At 42.8% G+C, this 15,041-nt stretch overlaps 1 protein-coding gene across 1 annotated transcript in view; it reads right to left on the bottom strand.

Annotated features, from left to right (window-relative positions):
* Lgr5 (leucine rich repeat containing G protein-coupled receptor 5) overlaps window positions 1-8,818 on the bottom strand; it is a 134,952-nt gene extending 126,134 nt beyond the window's left edge. Inside the window, exon 1 of the mRNA XM_059245658.1 lies at window positions 8,409-8,818. Coding sequence (XP_059101641.1) covers window positions 8,409-8,623 — 215 coding nt within the window. The 5' untranslated portion in view covers window positions 8,624-8,818. The remainder of the gene's footprint in view (window positions 1-8,408) is intronic.
* Between the last annotated feature and the right edge of the window lie 6,223 nt (window positions 8,819-15,041).

Genomic DNA, 15,041 nt, shown 5'->3' with positions numbered 1-15,041 from the left:
TTCTTGTTTCTGACTTTACTAGAGGACTCCAAGTTTATTCTGAAAATTAATCAGACACGGTGAAGTAGACGTTTAGTGTGATGTCTGTATATAAAAGATGACTGAATAATGCAGTTCTTTCCACAGAAACTTGTATTTGGCTTTCATAATCAAATGTTCTTTACTACGTATGTATACAGAAACAGGACAGTTCCTTTTATGTCTGTGGAGTTAAAGATCAATTGATTATATAACGGAATTCCTTCAAGCAAATGCCTCATAAGAAAATTTATTACCTAAAAATTTCAAGCACCATGTGTTTTGTGTGTTGAACCAATAAACTCATTAAAATAACATCGAGTAAACCCAAACACAACACAATGAAAGTCCTAACAGAGCCCACATTAACCAACCAACTTTAAAATAATATCTTTGTTATGGACCAAGGTTAAAAATTCAGCAAATTCTTTATATTTTTTCCACTTGAGATCATGAGTGGTTTTCTACTTTCCTGAGAAATACACTTCGGTGGCTTTTTGATCAAAGCAAACAGACATTCGTGCCTCATTTTAACTAAGGTTTTGAGGGGGAAAAAAAAGACAAATCTACGTACAGTTTTTTAAATGTAAAAATTGTTAGAGTCTGTGTTCAGTGTAGATTTTAGAATCTACACAAGTGTGTGCGTGTGTGTGTGTGCATGCGTGTGTGTGTGTGTGTGTGTGTGTGTGTGTGTGTGTTGGGAAGGAGTGAGGTAAGGATGGAAAGGGGGCGGGCAGGAAACAAAGGAATTTGGCTGTAAAACTGAGTAATAGTTTGCACCACTTGGCTTCCAGTTGTTACAGATGAGCAACATGGGGGGAAGGCTGGGCTAACGAGGATCCGCTTGAGGGAAGCTTAATCTTGGTTGGCAGGCTGACTGGGAGGTCAGCTCGAGCGCGCCTTCTCAGCTGGAGTTAGGCTCCCTTTGCAGGACAACTGTCTTCTGCGGTTCAGCTTCTGAACTGAACTGCGGGTTCCTTCAGACAGGCAGCACCCCTGTCTGTCCCCTAAAAAGGGTCGTCCCTCCACTGCCGTGCCCTGTCAATGGCCGTATGGATCATTTCCACCAAGCAAGTAGCACAAAGGGAGGGGCTCCTTATTGGTATGTGAGGGTGTGTGTGTGTGTGTGGTGTGTGCATGAGATCACTTTTCTTCCTTGTGGTGACAGTCCTTGTCTGCAGATGGAGCAAAATTCCTTCTGAAGGCAAGAGGGATAAAACAGATATGCATAAGGAAAAAGTGAAATACTTGAAAATTAGTAATTGCTATTTAATAATTTTAAATAATGTTTAATGTTGTTAATTACAAATTTAGGGCACAAGAGTAGCATTCTAAGAGACTCTAGGGACTGTACCCCAATGTCTCCTACATTTTCCAAACATAAGCACTTATTTTTTTGGGGGACTTTTCTATTCTTTTTGTTTGTTTGTTTTTTTCAAGACAGGGTTTCTCTGTGTAGCTTTGGTGCCTGTCTTGGATCTCGCTCTGTACACCAGGCTGGCCTCAAACTCACAAAGATCTGCCTGGCTCTGCCTCCCAATTGCTGGGATTAAAGGCGTGTGCCACCACTACCCAGCTAGTGGGGGGACTTTTATACTGAATATAATTTATAGTGAAATTTTCAATCATTGGTTTTTCGGGTTGATGTTATAGCCGCCAATTATTAACGGATGTCAGGTTTGCAAAAGCAAATGAATTGAAAGCTTAAGGAAGTTAAACATGTACTTCAGGCAAGGCTCTTCATCTTAAGGAGAAGATTGCCTCTAACATTAACGGGATTCTAGCTGGTTTGCAAGACCACGTCACACTAATCTTTGCGGTAAACTGTATAATTGCACTTTTGCCACCTATGTGAGAGAAATAGCTCCCTATTCTGAATCATCTAAAGCCATCACGGGACTTTTGTGACACCCATTCATCTATATTTTGAGGATAAAAAAAAATCACCTGTTAAGCAGGTTCATAACGCTCACTTGAGAAATGATTTCAAAGAAAGCAGCTGCTTGATTCAACACACAGATCCAGCCACAGACACACACATACATGTGACTGCTGCCTACACACTAACGCATCAGTCTGTCAATCTTCACCATGGTCTTCAACAACTGCAGCTTACTCAGACTGGGGGGACAAGAAACATTCTTCTGAAGTAGTGAGAAAATGGACATGTACCTACTAAATTTATAACACTGGCCCTATACTATGCACCAGAATGCTCATTTTAGGGGGAATAAAAAAAAAAAAAACAAAAAAACTGCACTTTGCTCTGGAAGTCCTTGAAGGGAGACTTCGGATATTAGTAAGAGCTTCATTAATTGTCTTCCTGGAAAGAAAAGTGTGCGCAGTCATCATGAGACATAACTAGAAATTAGAAGTTGTTGCATCATGTAAACTGTGTCTAATTTAATTGTATTTTAATTGGGACTGGTCAATCGTCACACACACACACTTGTATACTACTCTCTTTTTCTGATCCTTTTTCGCCACTGGGATTCCAGCAGCTAGCGCAGCCGATTATGTTAAGTTCAACATTACAAATATTTGTTGAGTATTGATTAAAAGCCAAGCACTGATGTGAGCCTTGGATATGAAGTAGGAAACTTCCTTCCCTGCAGGAGCTGGCAGCCAAATAAGAAGTATCTACCAAAGGGCAGAAGTCATGTAATGGCATTCTGGAGTATTCCCCTCAGCCAAAGGGGCATGTTTCGCCATTATGGATTGATTCCTTTGTGTATATCAGAGTACATTTCAGTGTCTTCCACTTCAGGTAAACACATTGAGGATAGACTATACAGGGTATGAAGAAATATTCCTGCAGATGAAGCATCTTTTAAACAATCCCTGCACTAATATTAACCCCGTTGAGAGTCTCTTCATGTGCTCAGTAGGTAATGTTATTTCATTTCAGAACTCAAACAGTTCTTGTTCTTTCTTCTACTTTCAAATAAGGCATCCCTACTGGGCTCAACCATTGTTAACAGAAAAGTGCAACAGGGAGTGATGGGGGAAAATACATTTTTAAGACAGGACCCACTTCTTCCCACATAACTTACGGATGACAAAACTAATACTGAACTATGAAAATTTAGTAGCTAGTTTTACATGATCACTTATGGACTCCCCTTTTCTAGGGCCACTGAGTTCCACGGGTAAAACTGGGCATCCAGTTAGTGAAAATAACATTAAATCAGTTAGTAAGTGGAAGCTGGAGACGAAAGCGTGGCGTGGGGGAGAGGAACTCACAGGCAGATGTGAGTTCCAAGAAAATTCCGCTACGTTTACCAACAGCAAGAGCATGAGGTGAGCGGCTTGTTCTGTTCCATCTGAAATTCATCAGTGTAGCTTTAGTGCTTGTCCAGGTCATCTTCCTGCTACAAAACAAGGCTCTTCAAGGAAAACATTGCAGTGGGCATGAGCAAATGGAATACTGAAAGGAATTTGCCTGCTTGTGAAGACTTCAATTTTTCAGAAATATCAGCTGGAGGAGATATTTACATGGAAACATGCCACTTAGCTTTATTCTAACTTTATGTGAATATTTGAACAAAATAAAACTTAATGGAATTGCTCAAGGCAGAGTTTACCATAGTTTTCCATTTATGTACCATGGCATGTGCTTTAGGCTATCTGGAAGCATAGTTCAATGTACTGTTAAAATTACTTAAATACTTCCAGTTGATAGAATATGAAGTATTTTATTAAGGTAAATCAGAATTAGGTATCAGCTCAAAACTAAATATTCTGTAACCTATTTCATTTTGATAGTTTTAAGGGATTGCTTACTCCATGTTATTTTTTATGCTTTTGGCAGTTCAATACTTTGGAAGTTAAAAAGCGATCAATTAGCTCAAGTTAAAAACTGAGTTGTGAGAAGTCATAGACAAGTTTTGTGTTTCTGAACTTTCTTAGGCATATTCCAGGGTGAATATTGCCATTGAGACTTTGCTTCTTCATTCCTGTCTCCTAATATGCATGATGGCTACATCTTTAGTACCCCTTTGCTTAGCAGAAAACGCAGACAGACAGAAAGAACCCAGAGATCATGTTATTCTATGTACACATTTACTGAAGCTTTACAAACTCTGTCATATACATACTGGACATACTCTTTAACATATTCTGAATTTATATTATAAAACTGTCTGCATCATAACTTACCATTTAAAAAGTATCTAGATTAATTTAGTCAATTAGCATCGATAGTTGCTACCATAACAAAATCTCTACTGGACCCCCAGTCCCCAGTATGGAAAAGGGAGAACTTCATTACAATATGGAAAAGTTATGGCTATTCTATTTTAAACAAAATGTAAATAACTGCATGTGCCAAAACAAACGGTGTACATGGTGCACCGATCTAAATCAGAAGACATACCTATTAAGCCTTTTGGAACCATTTCTAAAGGACAAACATTTTCTTTTGCTTCAAAATCCTCATCTTTGTCTGAGGAGAATCAGAAATGTATCACACAATTTTTGAAGAAGATTCTAAAACGTTTTTTTTTTTCTCTTTAAAATTTTGAAACTGCATCTTAAGTGCTTAGCCATGTAAAAGCCTAGAGCCATACATGATATTGTGGAGATTTTTCTGATCATTTCTTAGTAACACCAGCTTTATTAATTATGCATAGAATTAAATTTCATTTCAAAATACCATACAGAGGAGCAACCCAACTGCGTCAAATAGAAATGTTCTTTTGACTCACTTTGTCCATACAGCCTGCATTTGCTAGTGGACGAAATGTTCGTGCAGTTAGGCATCAACAAGGAATGGTTTAGTTTTCATTTAGAAGTAAAAGAGCTACTGTGGACTAGCGAGGAAAAGCAACTAAGTATATTAAGCTGCTTGTTGGGCCTGAGTTTTCTACCTGGGTGCCGCAGTAACTAGATGAAGGACACATAAACGAGCACACGGAAGTTTACTTTTATGATCCTCTTCGAAAAACTGCCACCATACGCTCTAAAATAACTCAGCATAATAAGATGAGATGCTAGACCCACGCTGCCTCTCACTGATCACCGATGAGATGAATTAAGCACACTGTACATGATTATCGTCTACTTCATGTTTTAACGTCTCTGTGGGCCTGACTTTCTGCAGAGCGAACCTTATTGGCCCATAAGCAAGTGGGGATGCATGAGGGGTGAATCGGTCAGTGGAGAGGAGGGAGAGAGAGAAGAGAGTCGAAGGAGAAATTTTCAGTTTCCAGTGATGTTCAGTGGTCCAGCTCTGGGGAAGAATGCAGGCTTAATGTGATGGTAGAGGCTGCCCTCCGACTTATGTTCTCTGGGAAGAGAGGCTATAAAATGGTGCATAAATTGCTTGTGCCTTGTATAAAAGAGGGTTAGGAAACTTTTACCTGTAAGGATTTTTAGTCAGCTATCTGATTGTGGTAAATCTATCTGGCAAGTGTTTACAGCTGGGACTTGCCACCCAATCTGTTTGAAGGAAACAAAACACTTGTTCTTTACGGGGAGATAACATTTTGACTAAATAAATGGTGATACCATACTGCAAACAGTAAAAGGCAGTCTTCTATGCCACCTACATACATATCTTAGCACACTTAATTACTACTGTGCACCAGGGCAGCGAGATCATAATTTTAACACTCCCTTTCAAATGTTTCAAAGTTTTCATTTTCAAAACAAGAAGAATTAAGAAACCACATGCTTATTTACTTGAATACGAGTAAATAAAAATTCCCCTTTTACCTGTGGGTCACAACCCTGTTACCAAACCTCTGTCTCCAAAAAGTATTTACATTACGATTCCAAACAGTAGCAAACTTACAGTTATGAAGTAGCAATAAAAACAATTTTATAAAAAAAATAATGTTATGGTTGGGGGTCACCACAACATGAGGAACTGTATCAAAGGGTCGCAGCATTAGGAAGGTTGGGAACCACTGGATTAGGACTCCATAGCCAAGGCAGAAATGTTCAGGTAATACTAGGGGGAACCAAAAGAGGGCATCGTTCACTCCTAAGTCTGTACAGGAGACCCCTGAGTTGTCAAACAGAAAACCCAAATCTTCAACCCAGGGTGAAGAGCATGCCATTGCTGCTGGCATTTTGTGCCCAGAGGAGAGAAAAAAAGAAAAAAGAAAAGAAATCAAGAAATCACATGAAGAACAGGCAGGTTCTTCACAGTTGGGACAGCTGGCTACATTCAGCATTCATCTCTCCAGAAACATGAGGCCAGATACAGGTCTACCACTTTTTACAGACACTCAGAGTTTAATGTTTCAGAAGGCACAGACAGTCCTTTTGCTTAGATCAGGGCAAAGAATGTCATGCAATAGCATGAGAATACAACAGCAAATGCCCTTCCTAACGGCATCTTAACATCCAGAGGTTGTCTATAGTGAGGGACAGAAGGCAGAAGCTGGTAGATGGCTGTAACTCCTGAGATGAGGACGCAATTAAATACATTGGAGGTATATGGGAAATAACATAAAAATAATTTTTAGGCTTTTAGTAACATAAGCCTAACAAATGTTCATTCCTTCAAGTGGGAGAAAAAAGTAACCCGACACGTCATCAACTTGTTTTCCTATTTTATAATGGATGCTGGTTTTTCAATAGGTATGTATTTGGAATGCGTGTGAGGGAAGAGTTGCTCACTGCACACGCCTGTCGTCAAATGTCCTTAGGGGTGGGGGGGGGGGAAGAATAGTCTCTAAAGAGAAACCTCCAAACTGAACTCAGAAACGAGCTATACTGGAGAACACATTATCCTCGAATCACTGAGAGTAGCAGCAGTTAAACTAGGGAAGCTGGGGGAAGGGAAGTGTGCTGAACTCCGTGGTTAAGACAGCTGTTGGGAAGGAAATGTAAATTCTGAGAGAATGATTGTTTCCCAGAGTAGAATTCCATCCCTTAAAAAAAAAAAAATGATCACTACATGTAATGAGTTCAATTGAAGGGAAACCTGTCGGGGGGTGGGGGCGAGCATTTTATATCCCACCCAGGTAAAGAAGAGGGACCCGAACAGTTTCATGAAACACGGAGGTGCCTCCTATTCACCCCAACGGAAATCTAGGAGGCTGGTCTTTTCCTTCAGACGCCAGTATCAAAACAGGTTGAACAATATTTTCTGTTGCTCATTGTCTCCGGAAAAGCGGTGCCTAGCGGGGGAACATTGTGCAAGCCTCGTGTTTCTTTCCTCAAAACTACTAACCAGAGGGAAAGAACGAACTCACAAACATTTCAGCCGGCCCCTGCCAAGGTACATCAGAGAAAGCCGAAACTGGGAATACAGGGTTTGGGAGGGGTTCAGCGAAATGTCTTGATTTAAAAAAAAAAAAAAAAAAAAAATTCAAGCCCACAAATTTCACCTCATAGTTAGGAGGTCGAGTTAGCCCAAGGTGGCCTCGACCCTGGTCTCTGGGCCCCAAGGAACAGAGCTCCAGATTAGGAGGGGAGAGTTGGGAGGAGTACTTATCTTGGTCCCACAGAGCTGGGTTGCTTCTGAGTCACCTCATCTACCCCACCACCTGTTACCCTCCTGTCTGGGCTTCTCAGAGATCACATTTTATAAAGGAGCAGAAGCCGCCTCCTTTCCATGATCCGGGGTTTGGATGCAGGAGCAGGGGCAGAAAAGCTGGGAGGACTCCCCGGGGCTGATAGAAAACTCCAGGTCCCCCTTTGGATGTCTGCGGCGCCCCTGTTTACCCGCCCGGCTGCCTTCAGCCCACTTCCCTTTGCTGCCGCGGGGGAGGAGATGGTTAAAGATTACAATGTGGCCACCGGCACTTCAAAGGGCGGTTCGGCCAGCCAAAGGTAAAGATAACGTTCTGGCAGCTCTAATCGGGGTTTGTGGTTGCCACATTTTAATCACTTTGTAAAAAAAAAAGAAAGAAAGAAAAGAAAAAAGAAAAGAAAAAGGTTACATCACACTCTGGTGCCCGGGATGCAAAGTAGACCGCCCCCCTCCCCACCCCGGGGGTGGGGTGGGGGTTGGAGAAGTTGGGTTTCTCTTGCAGGGAAAGTTTTATAGCCCTGGCGCAGCGGTCGCGGCCGTGTGCTGTAGGGCAGCGTGCTCTTGGGGTCCAGGTTCCTGAGCACAAATCCCCACATTAGGAGGGACTGGTCCTGCGACCTGCCAGGTGCTGCTGCCCTGGGAAGCTGCTTGCGCACCAGCTCTTAGGCCGGGTGCGCTTCAAGCGGCTTCTCCTAGGGTACAGAAAACCAGGAGAGGCTCTGTCAGAGACACGTGCCTTTCTCTGGAGGCCGAAGCAGGTCTGTCTGGTCAGGATGCCCTTGGCAGACTCACCCGGCCCCTCCAGAACAGGCGTGCTCCGGGGAGCCCCAGCCTTGGCTCCCCCCAGCCCCTCCCCAGCCCCCTTTAGCCCCCGGTTCGCAGCGAGGCGGAGGGGTACACTTACAGGTAGGAGGTGAAGACGCTGAGGTTGGAGGGCAGCTCGGAGAGCCCCAGGTCCGAGCAGTCCACCCTGAGCAGCATCCTGCCATCCAGGTCACACTGACAGTGTGACGGGCAGCCCCGCGGCAGCGTGTCCGGCCTCGGCGGGCTGCCGGCGGCTACCAGCTGCAGCAGCGCCGGCAAGGACAGGAGCATGCTGCGGACGCGGGAGGTGTCCATGGTGCCCGAGGCTGGGAGCTGCGAGCCGGAAGCCTGTAGAGGGCAGCGCCGGGGCTGATGCAGACCGAGGCGCGCCGGGAGCCTCTCCACGGGCTTCTGCAGTTCACCGGGCGTCTGTAACCCCGGTGGCTTCTGCAGCCAGGCGGGCGTCTGCCGGGTCGGAGCTCCGGTGGGGACCGCGCAGCGCGCTGTGGCCACGCCGGCCTCGGGAGCTCCTCTCGCTGCAGTCGCCGCAGTGGCTGGCCGTAAGCGTTGTTGCTGCTGCAGGCGGTCTGAGCTGTGTGCAGCAGCATCTCCGCTCGCACGCTCCTTTTTTAAAGCGCTCCAGCCAAATTGCGCGCCCAGTGACGTCAGCGCAGCCCTGCTTTCCAGGCACCCCCTGAGCCCGGCCTCGCTTTCCCTCCGCCCTCCCACCCCCTCTCCTTTTCCCTGGACCCGGCTGCTCCACGGCTGGCAGCGTTAAGTCTTGGCGAGTGCTGGGCGCTCCAACTGCGCCTCCGAGGGGGTGGGTTCCAGCACTCAGCATCAGGGACCCGGGCAGGAGACCCCCACCTGCATCCACCCTCTACAGTTCTTGGGCACCGGCAACTGAGATGTGAGGGGGGACCTGCTTCAGAACAACATAAGCAGACATTTGGGGACCGAAAAATAGATAACGCAGACTTCTTCCAAGTCCATGTCAGATAACCGGAGGGATGCACGCAGTGCTTTTGAAAAAAAAGACCAAAATCTAATCAGAAAGATAGTCATCAAGGAACGAGAGCAGGACTCCCCCGGGAAGATGGGTGGCCTTTTTGATCTTTCCGTCAAGGCGCTTTCTGCCTGGCTCATGCTTCAAAATCAAAGCCTTGACGAAATCGCTAAACAAATAAAACTAGTAAACCGTCTCTCCAGGGTCTTCCCAATTCATCCCGGAATGGGGAGGCCGAAGTGACTTTTTAAAAGGCAGCGGCCTGGGATGGGAGTGAGTGATATTTTCACGGCAATGACCTCTAACGTAGGGATGCTGAATAGACCCACGCTCTTCACTTTGTGGAAGATTCCAGGTTCTTGCCCCTCCCCCTTTCCCTCCTTTCTTTTCCTTTTCTTTTTTTCTAGACTAGACCTCATTGAGGTAAACGTTGACCTCTCTCACACCTGAGTGAACAGCTGCAGATGTCAGGCTAAGCCCACCATGCCAACTTCCAACAATGCAGTTCTCACTCTGGACCACAGGAAGGCAGGGAACTCTTTTCACTTTCAAGTCCACCAAAATTTACTTCTTAGCCTATCTAGTGGGATTTATTTTACAGACTGAATTTTATAAGCAGGAAGTCTTTTTTTTTTTGCACGTACGTTTATTATCATTTACATTTAGAGTGATTTCTAAACTTGCCTACTCATTCACCGGATACATGCATACATGAATATATAGTCACCTGGTATGCATATATATGAATATATATTATTTTATTTGAACCTATAGTCTGAGCATTGACTTTTTTGGGGTGAGTTCAGTTATCAGTAAGTTTGGGTTTCTCCTTGATAAGAGTTGGGGGGCTAGACAGACAGACAGACACACACACACACACACACACACACACACAGAGAGAGAGAGAGAGAGAGAGAGAGAGAGAGAGAGAGAGAGAGAGCATAGGCATGTTCTTTCTCATCTTTCTGATTTATCAAATAAAGAAATCATAGCCTAGGATTTAGGAAGAACTAATAGTACCAATGAGAATCATGCCAGAGTTAGTCTTGGCTTCTGTAAAAATCAATGTATTGCCCATTTTATTCTTTTCCCTCACCTCCTTCCCAATTCATAATATATCCATCACTCCTGTTCTCTGCATATTCTCACAGTTTTTTTGTTTTTGTTTTTGTCTCTCTCAGCCATTCCCTCCAAACTTGGAGAATACCCACTCATCTAACTTCCTTCCATTAAAACAAACAATCTCTTGATTTTTTTTGTGTGAATGAAATCACATTGTAGGGGCACAACTGGAAAGTTGGCAGCATCCTAGAGCTAAGATACCCTTGCTCATGCATTGTGCATCTAAAGTGCTAACGTATTCTGGAGAGGAATCCCAACAGTGATGGTCAGGGTCGTTTTCCTTAGGGATATCCTGAACAAACAAATGTTTTGTTTAACCAGCTTCAGTTGGATCACTTTGAAGGAAGGGACTACTGATTCATCAGCATAGCTGTGCAGAAATGGTTGTGCCCACTATCCATTAAAAAAAAAAAAAAAACACCAAAAAATGTCCTTTGATGATGTCAACACTACCCAAAGGAGCATAGTGGTGGTGTTGTGAAACGAATCAGGCAGAACCATATGTGAACTAGATTCTTCCAGTTTCAACTTGCTTCATCACAGACCCCAAATGAGCCAACTCTCAGCTGCTTTCTCAGCAAAGAGGTGGGGGTATTATTTACCTTGGTGGTTCTACATGTTACAGCATCTGGAACTTGGCCCATACCAAATTTTCAAGCTGTCAGTGATTTTCCTCTTCTTTGGGGGTGGGGGAGCTTATTAACACATGTTGATGGGGCAGGAAGTTTTCTGATTTGATGAAACAGGGAAGACAGACATCTGCCAAATGAAGCCAAGGGGAATAAACATCGACTACCTCTTCTACCTCTTCCCTTTATCTTTCTTTTTCTCGTCTTCCCCCTCCATCCCTTCCTCCTCTTTTTCCTTCCTTCCTTTTGCATACTCAACATTTATCTTCCTTTGGTAAGACTACTCCATAATTCCCCTTTGGGAGCTGCTCCCAAACCGTGAGTTGGTTGGCCTTTTATGGTTCCACCTTCCTGTCCTGGGGTGGAAATGTGACCCCAGGAGTATGACCTGGGTCTGTCTGGAGGATTCATATGGTTCCTGGAGTCAGAGCATCCTCATTTTGACATCATAAGCTCTAAGATGCCCCCCCTGCACCCCCCAGCCCCTGAGTTAAGGGAAGGTGCTGCCTCTGCCTTAGGGAGAAATCTCAATGGTAATAAATAGAGCATTACTATCAGTGAGGAGAAAAGTAAATTCCCAAGGTCACATTCTAGACACCTGGATCTAAAGCCATCTGCTCCTCATCATCCACCCCTAAGTGGATGAACACATAGTTTTATTTAATTGCTTAACCCAATGAGTGAGAATTCATCCATGGCCAATTTACAATCTAGCTCAGTGGAAAACTTGTAAAGCATAGGGACCACCAAGGGCCTAATGGTTCTTCAAGCTCTTGACAATCCGGTAAAAGAAAAATCACGTGGCTTGAAGATAAGACTGTTACAGCTGATGGGGATTTTGCTTCTTGAATGGATGTCTGTTAATTACTTAAGCTTCACCAATAAAGATGAACATACAGCAAACTAAATATCTTGCCCCCGAAAGGAGAGTTTCAATAAGACTTGTGAACAATGATCTCTGTTTTCTAGAAAATACCATCCGATTTATAAGATTTTCATATTGACTGACAATGACCAACAACATTGACCCAGTCTTAAGAATGACAGACATTTACTAGGCTGTGGGAAGAGATGTTGTCCTTCTCATTTGACATTTAAGGATGGGAAATGTGAGTGTTTTTCCCAATGGTGGCCAGTATGTTGGGGGATGGGAGCTGAAATTCTAACTTGAATCTTTGTCCTCTGCTCTTAAATCCTGTATCCTTCTCCTTGTAACTTTAGAACCTGAATAGAACCCTGGGTTTATTATAATTTTATTGTGATATTTTATATATATATATATATAAATATATATAGATATCTTTTCTGGTTTCTCTGAACAACTAATTACATATGGAGTCAGAGAAAGGCAGACCCTTCTCCCCCCTTTCATGTGATAATAAGGTTAGCACGGGGAAGCTAGACATTTAATATTTTTTGTTTGATGTTTTTCATTTCTTATGATTTTGGAAAGCATGTCAGTATTAATGAGCTACTGAGTAATGGAATATCCCATGCTAGAATGGAAATCACTCTATTTTTTTTTTTCCTGACCCTTTACTTCAAGTTCCTTGATGCCAGTGAGGTGTAGTCTGGAACATGTCCTGCTTTCTGGGTTTGCTAAACGGATGTTTCCCCAGTTCTTTAATCTTTAATGGAAGTCCACAACTCAAAACATTCACATGTGCCACGAGAATTACTAACAAGCTTAGCTGAAGCATGCTGGGATCATTTTAGCTAACAGGTAAGTCAATATTTCTTTTACAAGAACAGTGAAATAGTGTTTACACAACTGGTGGGCTATTATGGACTTATTTAACTTGTTCGAAAGAGTCTAGAGCCCATTATTTACCCTCCTCATTTTACATTCATGATATAATCAGGCTAATGCTGAATTTCTTAACTTCCTTTTACCAACAACGTCTAATTAATTGAGGAGGGAGGAAGAGGATTTAAGAATAAAGATCTATTTTCTTTAGGAATTATTTATTTTGTGAGAAAACATTAGTTCAGTTAATTCATTACTTTGAAATAGCCCATTATGTAAAATCAATTGGATCTGTCTTTGATTTTATCAAACATAAAGGCAACCTTTAATTGTATCCATATGTTCTAAAGGAAAGGACAATGGTGACTGATACTATCAATTCTTTAGCTCGTTTTGACCCTCTTGTCTATCTAATCCGTGTCTGATAATGAACACACCCCCACAGCCCTGCCGCCTGCTTCCTGAGAACATGTGTCCAATCACCCTCACGTGGAAACCAGAGAGAGATTTTCTTTTCAAACTAAGAATAAAACTAATGAGAAAAACAAAAGAGCAGACCCTTGAAATGAAATGATCTTCCTGCCCATTCCTGTGATTTATTTAATTCGTCCACATACTGCCCTAGCATCCAGACAAACTGTTCCATATGCCCACTCTTCACATGCTCGTCCTTAAATGGCAGGACTCAGGCAAAACCTAGGCTGTGCTCCAAAGATGATGAAGCGCCAAGAGCTCCCCCTTTACAGCTGCTTCCCTGACACGCCCTGGAGCCATATTCTATAGTGTCTTAATCCTTCTTCTGAAAATGTAAAATCTCCACACCAGGTGGGGAGAGGTTTTGTGAGAAATACGTAGTAGCACATTTTGAACTGAGCTATGATAAGTCTCTTTGTAAAGTATTTGCCCCTTGTAAATATTCAAATTCTGCAGGGGTACAGGTATGTTTGGCTGCAGGGTGCTTCCCTGGAGCCTACTGAGGATTTAATAAAACATAGGACATAGCATTCTAAATATATAGTATTTTTAAAAAACCCTCCAAAATTCTTCATTTTGTAACATCTATGATTTTTGACATTTTTTGGGCTAAAGGACTGTGAACACATCCACATCAGTACAATGAGGAATATCTATTTTCAGAAGAAAAAGATCAAGGCAGTAAAAAAATTATTTTTTTGGATGAGGAAAGAGTGGGAGATCTAATCAGGACCAAAGCTCGGAGCAAGGGAGATAGTTTCATCAGTCTTGTGCTTCTCCTACCTGGACCTGGACTTGCTACCCAGCATCCACGTAGACACACTCCTGTAATTTCAGGGCTGGGGAGGCTCAGTGGTCAACCCAAAGCTCTAAGTGATGCTGTCTCAAAAGAAAAGGTAGAGAGTGACTGAGGAAGACATTCAGTGTCAACTTCTGGCCCCCACATACATGCATACACAGGGACATGGACATGAACAGAAATATAGGTATACACACAGAAAGGACAAAGCCTGAAGAGAGGAGAAAATGGGTCAGTGGTCAGCTTAGGTGATGAGTGACCATCGGTGGACAAAGTCCCCTTTATAGAGAACCTCTCCTGTACTCAGGTTCTTGACAAATTTTTATGAAACCATAGTTGAAAACATTCTGTATGTTAGGAGTCAACTCTACCAAATGCTAGAGAAGAAATACCAGTTAGTAAGTGTACTCAAGCGAAGGAAAAGACAGAGCTATGGACCTGAAATTGTGAATGTAAGAAGGAATGCAAGTGTCTACCTAAAGATTTGATTCCGTGGACATGCACGATTCATAAAGTAAAACAAACAGCAGCGAGCACCCTGCTTCCCCAAGTTTGACGAGTCCAGTGCATTTTAATTGAGCGGGCATAATAGCATTTTTTTTTTTTTGCAACTGCAATCTCATAAAGCTGAGAAAAACATATTGCACAAACATTGTAGCTCAAGCCCATGAGTCAGGGTGAAACACTGTCCAGATTACAGCTATTAAAATTTACAGAAACCTTTTGTTGAGTGTTACTAGGTTTGTGGCTAAAAAAAAAAAAAAAAAAAAAAAAAACCAGCCTCAGCCTGTTGTTTTCATTGGTCTTTAACAAGAGACAACATTTTGATTTTTAAGTTTCATTGATTATTTTTCCTTTTTTTATAAATTGGTTTTCTCAAGACAGGGTTTCTCTGTTTAGTTCTTGCTGTCCTGGAATTCACTTTGTAGACTGGACTGGCCTCTGCCTCCTAAATG

This window comes from Peromyscus eremicus, chromosome 18 (assembly GCF_949786415.1).
Source record: "Peromyscus eremicus chromosome 18, PerEre_H2_v1, whole genome shotgun sequence".
Classification (NCBI taxonomy): Eukaryota; Metazoa; Chordata; class Mammalia; order Rodentia; family Cricetidae; genus Peromyscus; species Peromyscus eremicus.
Note: the sequence above shows the minus strand (reverse complement) of the source record. Positions and strands in the feature narration are given on the sequence as shown.